The following is a 15542-nucleotide window of genomic DNA, read 5'->3' as shown; positions in this document are numbered from 1 at the left end:
TCTGAGGCACAGCAAAGTATCCTGGCTGTGCTATACAAAGTGCATTCTAGTTCAATGACCTCGTGTGTTGCATGTTAATTCACAAGGGGCGCAAATATCATCTTCAGATGCAAGATCTGGTACCCAGGATGTTGTACGCATGCCACTTTACAGTGTCTCAATGATATATCTCAGGGATGTCCAATGGGTAGATCGTGATCTACTGGTAGATCACTGGGCCATCACAGGTAGATTACTGGGCCGTTGCAGGTAGATCGCAGGATGACAGAAAGTGATCACTCCCCCCAAGAAATTGTGGCCTCCCCCCCAAAAAAGCTCAGCATTTTGGGCAGTTAGCCACCATCTTGGGTAGATCATTGCCAGTTTTTTTAAATAGTGGGAGTAGATCACAGTCTCTTGGGAGTTGGACGTGCCTGATATATCTAAAATGAATATCTCAGTGTAGCTTTTGCATTTATAGAAGACAAACATTAAAGGCCATGTTTCATCAATCATACACACTTCTGCTAAATTAAAAAGATGAGCTCTTCAAAGGCAAACATGCACTTGACTGGTAATGCCAATGTGGATAAACTACATCTTTTGCAAGTGCTTAGCAGCATCCAATACACCATGTCCACCAAAAAGCAAACTATGCATGGTATAGAATCACAGAATCATGGATTTGGAAGGGGTCCCAAAGGGCATCTAGTCCAACCCACTGCAATGCATCTCTACTAGATCATACATGACAGATGACTACCTAACCTCTGCTTATAAACCTTCAAGGAAGGAGAGTCCACCACCTCTCATGGGAGTCTGTTCCACTGTCGAATAAGCTCTTCCTGTCAAAAGGTTCTTCTTGATGTTTCGTTGGAATCTCCTTTCTTCTACCTTGAAGCCATTGGCTTGGGTCCTACCCTCCAGAGCAGGAGAAAACAAGCTTGCTCCACTCTCCATGTGAAAGCCCTTTAGTTACTTCAAGATGGCTATCATATTACCTCTCAGTCTTCTATTTACCAGGCTAAACATTCCCAATTCCCTCAACCATTCCTCATAAGGCTTGGTTTCCAGACCCTTGATCAACTTGGTCGCCCTCCTTGGCACACATTCCAGCTTGTTAATATCCTTCTTAAACTGTGGTGCCCACACAGTACTCCAGGTGTGCTCTGATCAAGGCAGAATAGAGTGTGACTATTACTTCCCTCGACCTGGAAACTATACTTCTGTTGATGCAGCCTAGAATAGCGTTAGCTCCCCCCCCCCCGCACTCTTGATGACTCATATTAAACTTGTGGTCTACTAAGACCCCTAAGTGCTTTTCACATGTACTATGGCAAGCCAGACATTCCCCATCTTATATTGATGCAGCTGGTTCTTCCTGCCTAAGTGTAGAACCTTACATTTGTTCCAAATGAAATTCATTTTCTTGGTATGGACCCAGTTCTCCAATCTATTAAGATCATCTTGAATCTCAATTCTGTCTTATGCAACATTGGCTACCCCTCCCTCCCTCTCTCCCCTTTCCTTCCTTCCTTCCTTCCTTCCTTCCTTCCTTCCTTCCTTCCTTCCTCTATTTTTGGTGCCTTTGCTCTTTGAACTAAAGGCAACATGTGACTGGGTTAAAGCACCTCTTCAGTAGCGGTGGCACTACCCAGAGACCGTATGGTGCCTGCATCCTGCTTGCTTATGCAAGGTGCCTGCAGCTGATTTTTGCCAGTTCTCTTCTCCCACTTAAGGGCAGTCCTCTCTCTTCATGACGTTCCCCCACACCATTCAGAAGGGTCACCCAGGCTTTTCATTTTGCACAGGGAGCTTAAGTGGGAAAGGTAACTTCGTACTGAACATCTGGATAGAATGACCCCCTCATGTCTCCACATCTACCCTCACCATTCCTCCCAAAGCACTAAGGATGGTCTTTAGAAAGAGAGAGAGAGAGAGAGCTGAAAATTCAGGTAGGCGTCTGGTATATGTCTGATGGGCTGGGCTCTGAAGAGGACCTCCAATGGCTACAGCCATACCCACCAAGCATTGCTTTTTGTTCTACATCCACTCTTCTGCCTGCTTCAAACATATTTTCCCCATCTTATTTCTCTCAGCATACTGTGAAATCCACTCCTATTTTAGTAGTTCACACATCTCTCATCCTACCTTTTGAAAGTACAATTTAGAAGGCTTCCCACCCCAAGTCTTCTACTTCTTGTAATTCCCAAAGTATTTCTGTGATATGTTTCCAAGAGACGGGCGAGTATGGGTAATACGCTTGCCAAGTATAGCTAAAGGCTTTTTAAAAAAAACCATACTCCAGTGAATTTATCTTGATCAACAATGAAATTTTCACATGAATTCTATACGTTGAAGTCTAACATCTCACGAAGGCAACATCACACATGGGTTCTTCACAGATTTACACCTTATTTATTTCCTTACATATATTGTTATTGCTAGACAACAGAACCTGTACGTGTGTGTGTGTGTGTGTGTGTGTGTGTGTGTGTGTTTGAGGCTGCACAAGTGATAGAAAGCATCACTAACAGTCAAAGGATGACCAAGCTAATAGCTGAGTGGTCAAAGAAGAAAGAGGCCAACAACAAACTCTAATAAATTAATCAGCATGGATAATCATGGATAAAACTAATATTTTTAATCAGCTACCCTACAAACATGTGTTGCCCATTTAAGCTTTTGCACATCTGTTAATTTGAAAATGTTGAGTAATATGATCCACGTAATTCTTCCAAAGACTAAAATCTTGATCACACAACAGTTTTTAATTAATGTCCTCAATGTTTTTACCTGGCGTAGGATTTCTTTTAATCAGTTGACTAAATTATTCCTACTCCGCTAACCCATTTACTTTTAGATGACAGTCCTAACAATCAATCCTTCGGCTTTAACACTAACGCTATCTTATCTCATGCAGTTGCAACAATGCTGTCAGGTAGCTGGCAGATGGTTGCCCCGAGGGGCACACAAAACTTCACTTGCTGGGAATCTCCACTGTACCTTACAAATCCTGGTGATTTAGCTATACATTTGCCATCCGCACAAGTTTTATTAGCTGGGAGCTGGGAGATAATGCATGAGAGGCACTTTGAGCACCTGAATATGATGATGAGGATAAAAAACAACTCTAGTGTAATAATGAAACTTCAAACTGTCTGTAACAAATTAAACCTAGTGTCAGGAGCAACCACGACAATGCCTAGGAACTCTTAGTTTTGTGTGCAGTTGCCACTGGAACTGTAGTTTGGCACATTTTCCCAGACGTTTGTTGCTTAGTTGTTTAGTCGTGTCCGACTCTTCGTGACCCCATGGACCAGAGCACGCCAGGCCCTCCTGTCTTCCACTGCCTCCCACAGTTTGGTCAAACTCATACTGGTAGCTTTGAGAACACTGTCCAACAATCTCGTCCTCTGTCGTCCTCTTCTCCTTGTGCCCTCAATCTTTCCCAACATCAGGGTCTTTTCTAGGGAGTCTTCTCTTCTCACGAGGTGGCCAAAGTATTGGAGCCTCAGCTTTAGGATCTATCCTTCCAGTGAGCGCTCAGGGCTGATTTCTTTCAGAATGGATAGGTTTGATCTTCTTGCAGTCCATGGGACTCTCAAGAGCCTCCTCCAGCACCATAATTCAAAAGCATCAATTCTTCGGCGATCAGCCTTCTTTATGGTCCAGCTCTCACTTCCATACATCATCACTAGGAAAACCCAAACACTAAAGTGTTCTAAATTTTGGATTGGTCCTGCCCACCTGAGCTGACCAGTGGGTCGCCCTAGACAAGAAGAGCTATAAAAGCTTCATATTTGGAATAGGATTTTAGGGCTAGCCATAACAATCTGGGTTATCAAACCGTTTTTGATACAGTATAAACCAGAAGCAGTCGCATTTATCATGTTACCTTCTTTCACACAAAAAAGGCAGGTGCGATTTAAAACTGTTTGGATATGGCTGAATAGCTATCAAGAGCTGCAGCTGGCCTGACAAATTATCTATAGCTTTCAAGAAATGCTCTCCACCTACAGCCATGCTGTTTTTACTTTTAAGGCTGTAATAAAAAGCAGCTTGTTCCTGTGAAAATGCCGTTTTCTTTATGTATCTTTCTTAATAGAAGAAGAATGTTAAAAGTATTTCACCTGCCAGTAACTTAAAACTGTGGACACATAGAATGGAAGCAGAAGTAAATACTTTTATGAGTAGTGTTTTAAACTACATCCAGGTTGATAAATAGTAGAAGCACGCTCCCTCCCCCTTTGTTATGAAGAGATGCCTTATTTATCAACCCTGAACATAGGTCATTATGCTGACTGAGACCATGAGTTCTTCTATTCTAGTAGCAACAGTTCATTCTCAACTGGCAACAGTTTTCAATGGTCTGTTCCTGTTCTGCTTAAGGACATATGTTTACCGTTTCCTTAAGCAGAACTCTTTGCTTCGTCTTTCACAAATGTTCCAATTGAACAGCTGAAAAAAGGCTAACATCTGCAAACGCCTGCCTCCATCATCTAATAACATCTCCTACCAGCAAACCTAACACCTTACTTCATTATTGGTGATGGCTGCACAGTAAAAACAATAAACTGAACTGAACTCCTAGGATACTGGAGGGCAGCAGAGCGTTCTCTGGCAAAAGAGAGTCAGGGTAGCGGTAGGAAATGGTTTCCCTAGCATCTGGAATGGAATTCTCTCCAATTATTTCTGTTCCTTGGACATGAAGACATGCATAAAGGCACATGCCCCAAACAAGCCTGCTGATAATTTATTTAAAACATCATAGAAGGTGAAAAAAATATACTATGCTCCTATGAACAGCAACAGAAAGCTGGAATTTGCAGATTAGAACCCTTGGTTTGCAGGTAATCAAAATTTGCAATGAGCCTGGTATTATTTATTTATTTATTTATTTATTTATATTAAGTACAAATTAGAAAACATACATATTTACAACAAAAGAAAATACAAAAGAAAAAGAAAATACATATAACCAAGGAAAAAAATTAGAGAATACTTTTTCTCTTTTCATATTTATAGTTATTTATACCTCTATAAAATGCTATTCACAATAAAGGAGTGAAATGAAAGATAAGATATTGGGGGGGGGGAGAACAAAGAAAAAAATAAAGAAGTAAAAGAAAAGGATCATAGGTGAAATTTTTAAAAAGTAGATAAGTATTCACTATACATAGCCGTTTATCACGATTTGGGGAGTTGAAATGCGGGCTGACTTGTGAAACGTGATATGGATAGGGTGAAAGCTACAGTACATTTACGAGGATAGCTGGTATCAAGAGCATGCACTGAAAGAAATGTCACTCTGTGACACGGGGTGATATGTTAATAGTAGGGCACAAATAATGGGATTTCTGTGCAAACCTCCACCATAGAACATGACCTATATAGGGTATGATTGGAATTGCATTTATACCGCCAAATGTGAAATATTCCATCTTGGTTACAAGCTGGGGAACTGCGTCAGTACTAATGTCCAATCTCACTTGCATAATGACACACAAATGCAACTGAATCCAACAATCTTCTGAACTTCTGAATACTGATGGTTTGCCATGGAAAAACAAACATAGCATATCAGGCACAGGAAATGGAAAACTGTGCAAACTATGAATCGCACCGACAGAACTAGTGTTGGGAAGCTGATCAAGGAATGGTACTACCAGGATATGGTCTATTAGAGCAACCAGGGCTCAGCCCCATCAAGTAAAATAAACAGTGTATATATATAGATAGATAGATAGATAGATAGAGAGAGAGAGAGAGAGAGAGAGAGAAATGTGTCTGCAAACACATTTTTTTCAGAATGGCTGGACCACTCTCTCTTTTAATGTTCAAAGATTCAGCTGATGTATGGAAGTGAGAGCTGGACCATAAAGAAGGCTGATCGCCGAAGAATTGATGCTTTTGAATTATGGTGCTGGAGGAGACTCTTGAGAATCCCATGGACTGCAAGAAGATCAAACGTATCCATTCTGAAGGAAATCAGCCCTGAGTGCTCACTGGAAGGACAGATCCTGAAGCTGAGGCTCCAATACTTTGGCCACTTCATGAGAAGAGAAGACTCCCTGGAAAAGACCCTGATGTTGGGAAAGATTGAGGGCACAAGGAGAAGGGGACGACAGAGGACGAGATGGTTGGATAGTGTCCTCGAAGCTACCAGCATGAGTTTGACCAAACTGCTGGAGGCAGTGGAAGACAGGAGTGCCTGGCGTGCTCTGGTCTATGGGGTCACGAAGAGTAGGACACGACTAAACAACAACAACAAATTCCCCTCAGATGTTATTAGACACAATGGAAAATGGGCAAGCAAACAGATGACAGGCAGCGCTCTCCAACTTTCTTAGGCTGAAATGACTTATCCAAGCAATAGTGGCAAGGGGAATTTAAATAGTAAGTACTGTGCTCAGAGTTGGAGAGAATGTGTCTTACTTTATCCTGTTCAGGTGCTGGGCCTTTGCTTGTCTTTAGAAAATGCTGAGCCCGAACTCAACCTGGAATCAGCCCTTCTAGGCTAGGCAAGATAAAAAAATAAACCTGAGGTTTTTGAGACTAGAACTCTGGCAAAGATACTGTTAAGATACATTTATTTGTTTTAATGTACTCTTATCCCTCAGTTCTTCCAAAGAGCACAAGGTAGTGCACATGGCTCTCTCTCTTGCCATTTATTTCTCATAACAAGGCTAAGTGATAATGACTGGCCCACGGCCACCCAGTGAGTTTCATAGCCAAGTGGGGTTTGAACTCCTAGGTCTCCCAGGCTGACACTCTAATCATTACGACAACTGCTTAAATATGTTCCCACTGTAGTTATTTATTTAAATATGTATAAACGGCACTTCCTTATAAGATACGAACCAGTCAACAGGTATACTGCTTAAAATATGTAACCTCATACTGCTATTTACCTGCAATTTGAGTTCCCACCACAATTTAGTACAGTGGTACCTTGGTTTACACTCATAATCCGTTCCAGAGGTCCGTTTGTAAACCAAAACAGGTTGTAACCCAAGGCGCGCATTTGCCAATGGGGCTTCCCCAAAATATTTGTTCGTAATCCAAAAAAAGGGGGGGGGTTGTAATCCAAAAAAAGTTTGCAAACTGGGACATGCACCTCTGGGTTAAACGTGTTTGTAATTCAAAAAGTATGCAAGCCAAGACGTATGCAAACCAAGGTACCACTGTAATTCTCTTTTCATTACAGGGTTGTTCATTTTAAGATATAACATGAACTGTGTTTTTTTTTTCTTTTCTTTAGATTTTGCTTACCTCCAAATGCAATTATATTCAGAGAAGTTTTTGTCATCATAGTTACGCTGGAAAAAAGGAGAAACATTGCGAGTGTATGGAAGAAGCAGCTAATTTTCATCGAGCGTCCATCTAGTTCAAACAAACTTTTACGGAAGATTCAGTGTGGCAGCCTAAATCTCCATCAAATCACCAACAGGCACAACCCCTATCCTGAGAACTCTGAAAAGCGGAGATTTGCCTGCTCCTTTTCTCAGTATTGTGGGGTATCAGGCCACCTTTATTCCTGCGTCAGGGCCGGCTGAAACCTTGCTTCAAAAGATACCCATTCTCGTCAAAGGAAGCAATTTCCATTTCCTTTTTGAACTTATTCTGCAGGAGGAGCTGTGCCCCCTGGGCAGTACTGGGCAAAATGCCCATTGCATTTATCTCTAAAGCTTCTCCCAGGGCTCCTTGTACCTCTTTTAAACATTATTAAAGAACGGCTCTATCAGGAACTCTGCGCTCCATTATTAATTGAAGTGCCCTGCCTCCTCCCTTGCTGTTATTGTACTAAAACCTCATGTCACACTTATTTATTTAGCTTTCCCTGCTCTGTTGTGCTGCGTATCGACATATGCTCAGGGAGAAAAGAGAATGATCCGGTTGGAATTTGTGGGCTGGAATTCTACTTTCTGTTTACGCGGCGCGACAGCATTTGCAGTCCCCTCCCCTCCTCGTCCCACTTCAAATGAGATGCTCAGGTCAACATTGGAGGAGACAGCCACAGTTCTGTGCGGTTCAACAGGGAAATGCCCTAATCGCTTACGGAGAGAAGTGTGGGAAACACAAGATTTTAAAAGCAAGACTGTAATTGAGGGGAGCCAGGGGGCAGAGCAAGGGGGGTGCGGTGGGTGTGGGCTACCCTGGGTGTCATCACTGAGGGGGTGACAAAATGCCAGGCGGCACTCACCGCGGGGCCTGCCGCGTGCCCGAGCCACGCATCTCTCCTGTGAGAGACGCAGTGGCTTAGATAATAATAATAATAATTTATTATTTATACCCTGCCCATCTGGCTGGGCTTCCCCAGCCACTCTGGCATAGCTGTCAACCTTCACTTTTTTCGCAGGATACTCCCTTATTCCAGCACCATTTCCCGCTGCTATCCCGGATTGTTAGATATCCTGTAGACTGTCCCCAGGACAGGTGAGGCTGCTGATCCCTTATTTTGGAGGCTGCTGATCCCTTATTTTCAAATCTGAAAGTTGACAGCTAGGTACTCTGGGTGGCTTCCAACAAAAGATTAAAAACAATACAGCATCAGACATTAAAAACTTCCCAAACATTTGTCTTTTTAAAGTAAAATAGTTTATTGCCTTGACATCTGCTGGGAGGGTGTTCCACAGGGTGGCTGCCACTACCGAGAAGGCCCTCTGCCTGGTTCCCTGTAACCTCACTTCTTGCAATGAGGGAACTGCCAGAAGGCCCTCAGTGCTGGACCTCAGCGTCCAGGCTGGATGATGGGGGTGGAGACGCTCCTTCGGGTATACAGGACTGAGGCCGTTTAGAGCTTTAAAAGTTGGCACCAACACTTTGAATTGTGCTTGGAAACGTACTGGGAGCCAATGAAGATCTTTCAGGACCACTCAGGCTCCATGCTGCCCAAACGGTCTGCCCATTGCCTCCCCCCCCCAGCTGTAGGGAGGCTGAGTGGGGGTGAGGCAGGCAGACTCTGGAGGCCCCGCGGAATGCCCCGTCCCTGGGCGCGAACCCCAGGCACCCAAGTGGCTTCCTCCACGGCTGCTTACGGCTCACCCACACTTCTTCCATCCTGCCCCCCAGGGGAAACCCACCATTTACTGCTGAATCTGTTTTTAGGTGGATTGAAGTTTGCTCCAATTCAGTGGTAAGCAGCATGCTTTCCCCAGGGAAAGCAGTGGGGCGAATGAAAAAAACCTCTCTAGGCACGTAACAAGTAGATGTGTGGAAAAGCTCCCAGTTACCCACAGCTCTTCTACCCAAGGCAGAGGTGCATTTGGGACTGAAAAGCAGAGCCATGGCTGAGATAAGCCCAGTGGCGTAGCGTGGGGGGTGCAGGGGGGGCCCGGCCGCACCGGGCGCAACATCTGGGGGGGCGCTCGCACTCGCAGCTCTCTGCCCCTACCTGGCTCACTCACTCTCTCTCACTGCAGTGCTGGCTGTGCGAATCCGATCTGAGCCGCTGGGTCGCCGCCCACTGTGGAGGGGGTGGGTGCCAGGCGTGCGGTGCGGAGAGAGAGCGAGGGACTATCTGGGGGAGGGACAGTGCAGCGGCCGCCCAGCGCAGCGCTGAGCGCGGGAGAGAACCACACCAGACCAGACCAGGCAGCAGCAAGAAGAAGCTGGCAGCGGCGGCAGGTTAGGGGTTAGGGGGTGCAAATTACTTGCCTTGCCCTGGGTGCTGACAACCCACGCTACGCCACTGGATAAGCCACCAGTCAGAGAAGGAGGGGGCATGTACTTTTCATTGCTGTGGTTCCCCTTGCCCTTTTTGTCTTACCTTTTTTTCCTTACTGAATGGGTTGGTTCCATATTTAAGCATTGAAAAATGCCCCCATCACATCTAGCTTGGCCCTGCCTTTATCCACAGGATCTATACTGGCTTACAACATACCCGCCAACATTTTTCTGGTGAAAATAGCGACGCCCTATTCTGTAATAATTTTATTGTTTATACCCCGCCCATCTGACTGGGTTGCCCCAGCCGCTCTGGGTGGCTTCCAACATACATAAAAACATAACAAGACATTACATATTCATCAGTCCTACAAGAGATCTGCAAAATAACAGAGGCTGTATTAGGAGAAACTTCAGAACTAGCTCTATAAAATATCTTCCATGACAACAATGCGTACTCACATTACAAAGAACTCAGAACCCACTTATTCTCAGCAGCTAGGAGTGCCATAACTAGACACGGGAGGGACCTATCAGGAGTGAACACGGACCCCATACCAAAATGTATGGGGCAAAAGCTCTACTAGAAAAGCCAACAAAAAAATTGAAATTAGTACAGGGACGAACAAAAGAGGACGCCTTCACCCCGGTGTGGCTCCCCTTTATTACATATTCAGCCCAACAAGACAATGACCTAGCACTCACCCCCCCCGACAGCATACAAATTGATATGACTAATTTGACCCAACAACCCCCCCTCCCCTACACACACACACACACACACAACTCACTGCAATCAACCGAATGCAACCAACCATGTTCTGGGCTCTCCAACCTCTCACATCACCAACATACATACATACATACATACATACATACATACATACATATATACATAACCTATCCACGTGATGCTGACACAAAAACTGGGCCCACACACTATGCCAGGGGTCAGCAAACTTTTTGAGTAGGAGCCAGTCCACTGTCCCTCAGACCTTGTGGGGGGCTGGATTATATTTTGGGGGAAAAAAATGAATGAATTCCTATGCCCCACAAATAACCCAGAGATGCATTTTAAATAAAAGAACACATTCTACTCATCTTTCCACAGGGCCTGCAAGACAGAGCTGTTCCACCTGGCCTTTGGTTTGGACTGAGTCTGACCCTTATGTTTCCCTTCCCTTATGGTTTTGATCTATGGGCTACTTTTAAAATGTGGGTGCATTTTAAATTGCATTTTAACCTGCATTTCCCCCCCCCCTCTATTATGTTTTTACTGTAATTTTACAGGTGTTAGCTGCCCTGAGCCACCTTCTGGCCGGGGAGGGCAGGGAATAAATAAATTGTATTATTATTATTATTATTATTATTATTATTATTATTATTATTATTATTATTAGACTTCCATCATACTAGCTTGGGTGATGGCATTCATCTAGTGTGGTCTGGCCCACAGCCTCAGGCAGCATATTTGATAACTGCCTGTTAAGTTTTACCTGCCTACACATGCGTTTGAGACTTTTACATGTTTTCCTTGTTATGTTTTAATAAATATAACCTTCCTACCAGTACCTGTTGCTGAGTCTTCATCTTGGGTTTGGGGCAAAGTCGGTTGGTAAAAACAATTACTGAGCTGGATAGACCAACGGACTAACTTTGTATGAGGCAGTCTCCTCCAACCAGCTTGTCCTCCATATGATTTGGACCAGAACTCTAGAGGGCACCAGGTTGGAGGAATGTACAGTGGACCCTTGGGTTACATTACCTTCATTACCTACTTCCGAGTTTCACTGAGCACGCATGCACAGAAGCACTCTGCATGCGTCACGTATGTGCAGAAGTGCTCTATTGCAGTGTTTCCCAACCTTTTTTGGGCAAAGGCACACTTGTTTCATGAAAAAAATCTCGAGGCACACCACCATTACAGCCCCGTGACGTCAGCGCGCAGCGTCACGCCGGGAGGGACATGAATTGCTAGCAAATTACATAATCACCTCCTTGAGGGCTGGCTCATCTTCTCCGAAGGCAGAACCCCATTAATTAACAGCACAGACTCACACCATAGCCAAGACGAGGGGGGAAACCTCAGTCATGCACAGTCATGCACATGTGGGGGCTAAATGAGGACGAAGACCGGGCAGAGAGCAGGGTTCAAATCACCCCACCTGGCCAGGACAATCCCTGGGTGCTCCCTTGGGCCACTTGCCTGACCCACCTCGCAGGGCTGTTGTTGCGAGGATAACACGGGGAGAACCACGCGCGCCCCCGGGAGCTCCTTGGAGGAGAAAGCGGGCGATGAATGCAATGCACGAAATATATGAGAGGCGACCAGGTTTTGCAGGTGAGGGGCCCCCGCCAGCCTCCGCTTCTAGCACCCGGCACAACGATGCCGAAGTTTCCCCCCGGGCTCGGCTCGGGGAGCAGCGCCTCTCCCCCCAGCTCCCCTTCGCCCTCCCGGCTCTCTCTGCCGCCCACTGGGGACCCCCCTCACCTGCCAAGTCCGGAGCGCCGGTGGAAGTTGCATGCATGCATGCAGGGCGCCGCGTTGCCATTGCATTGCACTGTACTCCATGCAACGCCTGCACGCATGCATTGCCTTGCACGCCCGCCAAGGGGTCTCCCCGCGGTCCGATGCGTCCCCTCCGGCGCGGATGCAGCATTGCAAAAATAAAAAACCCCCGACGCAGTCCTACCTGGGGGGCAGCCTCCGCCTCCGCCGCTCCGCCTCCGCGGGGATCCCCGGGCTCCATCCTGCCGTCCGATCTCCGCGGGGGCACAGGCAGGCTGCGCGGGGTCTGCGCGGAAGAGCCCCTGCCCGCCCGGCCACAGCCGCTGCGCTCATTCCATGGCCGGGAGAAGAGCGCTTCAAACAAAACGCCCGGCCCGCCAGGCCACGCTGGGAAACGTAGTTCGCGCACCCCGCGCGGGCGTGGAGCCCAAGGGCGAGGGGACTACGGATCCCGGCAGCCCCCGCGCCGGGGACGGAGGGGGAGAGGCTGGGTGCAGGGATGGAGGGACGGGTGGGCGAGCGAGTGAGTGAGTGGCAGCCGCCAAGCCTTGGCCGAGAGCCAGGAAGGGCCTCCCCGGAGGAGGAGGAGGAGGGAGGCGCAGAGCGGGAGGGAGGGAGGGAACCCCAGGGGTCATCTAGTGACGGCGCCCCAATCAAAAATTTGACTTAAAAAAAAATATCTTTCGAATTTTTTAATTTTTCCCGCGGCACACCAGGCAACATCTCGCGGCACACTAGTGTGCCGCGGAACAGTGGTTGGGAAACACTGCTCTATTGTGCCGCGTGTGCACGCAGAAGCGGTGCCTCATGCTGTGGACTTTTCTGGGTCCGTGTGGAGCCCCAGAACAAATTAAGTTCATATCTGGAGGGTCCACTGTACTGGAGAAAAGGCCAGTAAAATGTATATGTTCCTGTGTATGATGATCTATCCAAAAGAATAAAGCTCATTAAGGATGATAGCCAATCTTAGGCATACTCAGTTGATATCAATGGATGTAAATAACTTGTCAACTGTTTTCAGTGGGTCTACTCTTGAGTTTGACTTAATTGGATACCACCCTAAGGATTTGTTTTTCCCCCTAAATTTATAGGAACCTGCAGCCTCTAATAAGCAGCAATTGCCATTTGTACTTCAAAGAAAATCTATTTTGTGAGTGAACCTGCAGATTTAAAAAGCTTCAGTTTCGCATAGGAAAAAAGGATGAGGTTAAGGAGCAAATAGGAATACAATAAGAAGCTATTGTGCAAAACAATATGACTGAGGTACAAAGAACCACGTGACTCACTTTGCATTCCCAAGGGGCTTGTAGGAACAGCTGCCTTTTATTCCAAAATGCAAAGCACTTTTAAAACTGAAAGCAGCATCCGAATGCAGCAGCTCTTCTGATCCCAGCCAATGAGATTAGATAACCCAAACTCTGAATCACATTAGATTACCAGAGCTCATTAGTTTACCTCTTCTCTACCCTGACATGGCAGGAAAAGGCAAAAAAGTAAGGGAAATGGAAAACTCAGCTCCATTGCTATTGATTCACTCACCTGCCTTGGAGGAAATGGAGCCCGTGCCCTTTTTACTTTTTGTCCTTTCCTGTTATTCCAAGCAAGGCAGAATTCTAAAAACTCCACTTTCCTTCCCTCACGGCAAAAAAGATAGAACAAGTTAAATGGCAAATGCACAATTCCTTCATCAGCAGGATTTGGATGTCTTTAACATCTATGAGTGATCCAGTTTCAATTGGTCTTGTTTAAATTTAATCGATAGCTCAAAGTTAGGTATAAATGCTGCTTTTATCAGTAAGATGATGACAAAAACTGTTGATGGCAGTATTCTCCAAACTACTACAGGATGCAGTATATGTATATTAAACCACAAAGGCATTGCCTTCTAGCTATCTTCATTGGTTTGATGGCAGATGAAAAAAATTCTAAATAAGAAGCAAAATCACATCTACATATGTAGCAATGAGGTTCTCAACCTGTGGGTCCCCAGATGTTGTTGGACTACAACTCCCATCATCCCTGAGCTCTGGCCTTGCTAGCTAGGGGTGATGGGAGTTGTAGTTCAACAACATCTGGGGACCCACAGGTTGAGAAAGGCTGAATTATAAGTGCTTGTGCTTGATGATGAAAACAGAGAGGAAGGCAATGGATGAATGAAGAGCATATATCAACAGTGGCTTTGTGAATGTTTTATTAGTCATATTAGGTAATCTGGTGTTCCTGTTGAACTTCTTCATCAACACAGAGTGTGCGCAGTGAATGGAGCATAGTAATAAAAACCTGTCCACAATATCTTTTCTGAAGTTTTATTTTTGAAAACAGAACCATCAAATGCTGCAAGCCAACACTCCTCCTTACCAGCAACTTGCAAGACATTTGGTCAAACTAAATACAGTTTCAATTAACCAATTATCCTATCACATCCCATCCCTTCCCGCACCCAGTGCAGAAAGTAACTCCCCTTTTGATTAGGCAAAAAGTCGAGTGACCACAGGTGTGCAGCTAAGCAGGTCAAACTGCAAGCATACACCTCTGAAACCAACCTGGGTAGCATTTCTGACCACTTTAAGATAAAGAAAAATAAGCAACCCCCTGCTGGTCAATGATGCGTAGCAGAAACATCTAGCATTTTCCCTGTATGTTTAAGATGCCTAGCTGTTGGCAAAGCCTTTGTGAAGACATCAGCAATTTGCTCTAGTCCAGCTATGTATTCAAAATTAACTATTTTATCATTAAACATTTGTTTTGCAAACTCCAAACGTAACCGTAATGTTCTGGTATGTTGTGTATTGCTCTCTGATGTCAAAATGGCGGTCCCACTCTGGGAATCAATGGGCATGGTTACTGGGAATTTTACTTTTATTTTTAGGTTGGCAAACAACTGCAAAAAACATTCTATGTCTCCGATAGCTTGAGAGCATGCACAAAGCTCGCTTTCTGTGGCTGACAGACAAATTATGTTCTGTCTGCGTGATTTCCACTCAAATGGGCATTCATTGTATCCGTAAACAAAACTGGACACACCTTTATATTTGAATTGCTCAGACGCGTGAGATGTGGCACAAAAGATATCAAAACCTGTGTCATTGTGCGCCCTAAAATGTAACCTGTAATGCAGTGTGTGCTTCAGGTAAAACACCACTCTTTTTAAGGCTCGAAAACACTGCTTGGTTGGGCTCTCAACAAATTTGGAAAGAAAATTAAAATGAAATGATATGTCTGGTCCTATGTCCTATGTCCTAGGTAAAGGTAAAGGGACCCCTGACCATTAGGTCCAGTCGTGTCCGACTCTGGGGTTGTGGCGCTCATCTCGCTTTATTGGCCGAGGGAGCGGGCGTACAGCTTCCGGGTCATGTGGCCAGCATGACTAAGCCACTTCTGGCGA

General features: G+C 45.4%; 1 protein-coding gene across 8 annotated transcripts in view; it reads right to left on the bottom strand.

Annotated features, from left to right (window-relative positions):
* TAFA5 (TAFA chemokine like family member 5) overlaps window positions 1-15542 on the bottom strand; it is a 343012-nt gene that overhangs the window by 21260 nt on the left and 306210 nt on the right. For 3 of the 8 annotated variants that reach the window (XM_083463853.1, XM_083463852.1, XM_083463854.1), the window contains exon 4: window positions 7255-7301. The exons of the other annotated variants lie outside the window; for them this stretch is intronic. In XM_083463853.1, coding sequence (XP_083319979.1) covers window positions 7255-7301 — 47 coding nt within the window. The remainder of the gene's footprint in view (window positions 1-7254; window positions 7302-15542) is intronic. 8 annotated transcript variants of the gene reach the window in all.

The sequence above is a fragment of the Podarcis liolepis genome (assembly GCF_965112155.1).
Source record: "Podarcis liolepis genome assembly, chromosome: 10".
Lineage (NCBI taxonomy): Eukaryota > Metazoa > Chordata > Lepidosauria > Squamata > Lacertidae > Podarcis > Podarcis liolepis.
This window is presented reverse-complemented; position numbering and strand designations above follow the sequence as displayed.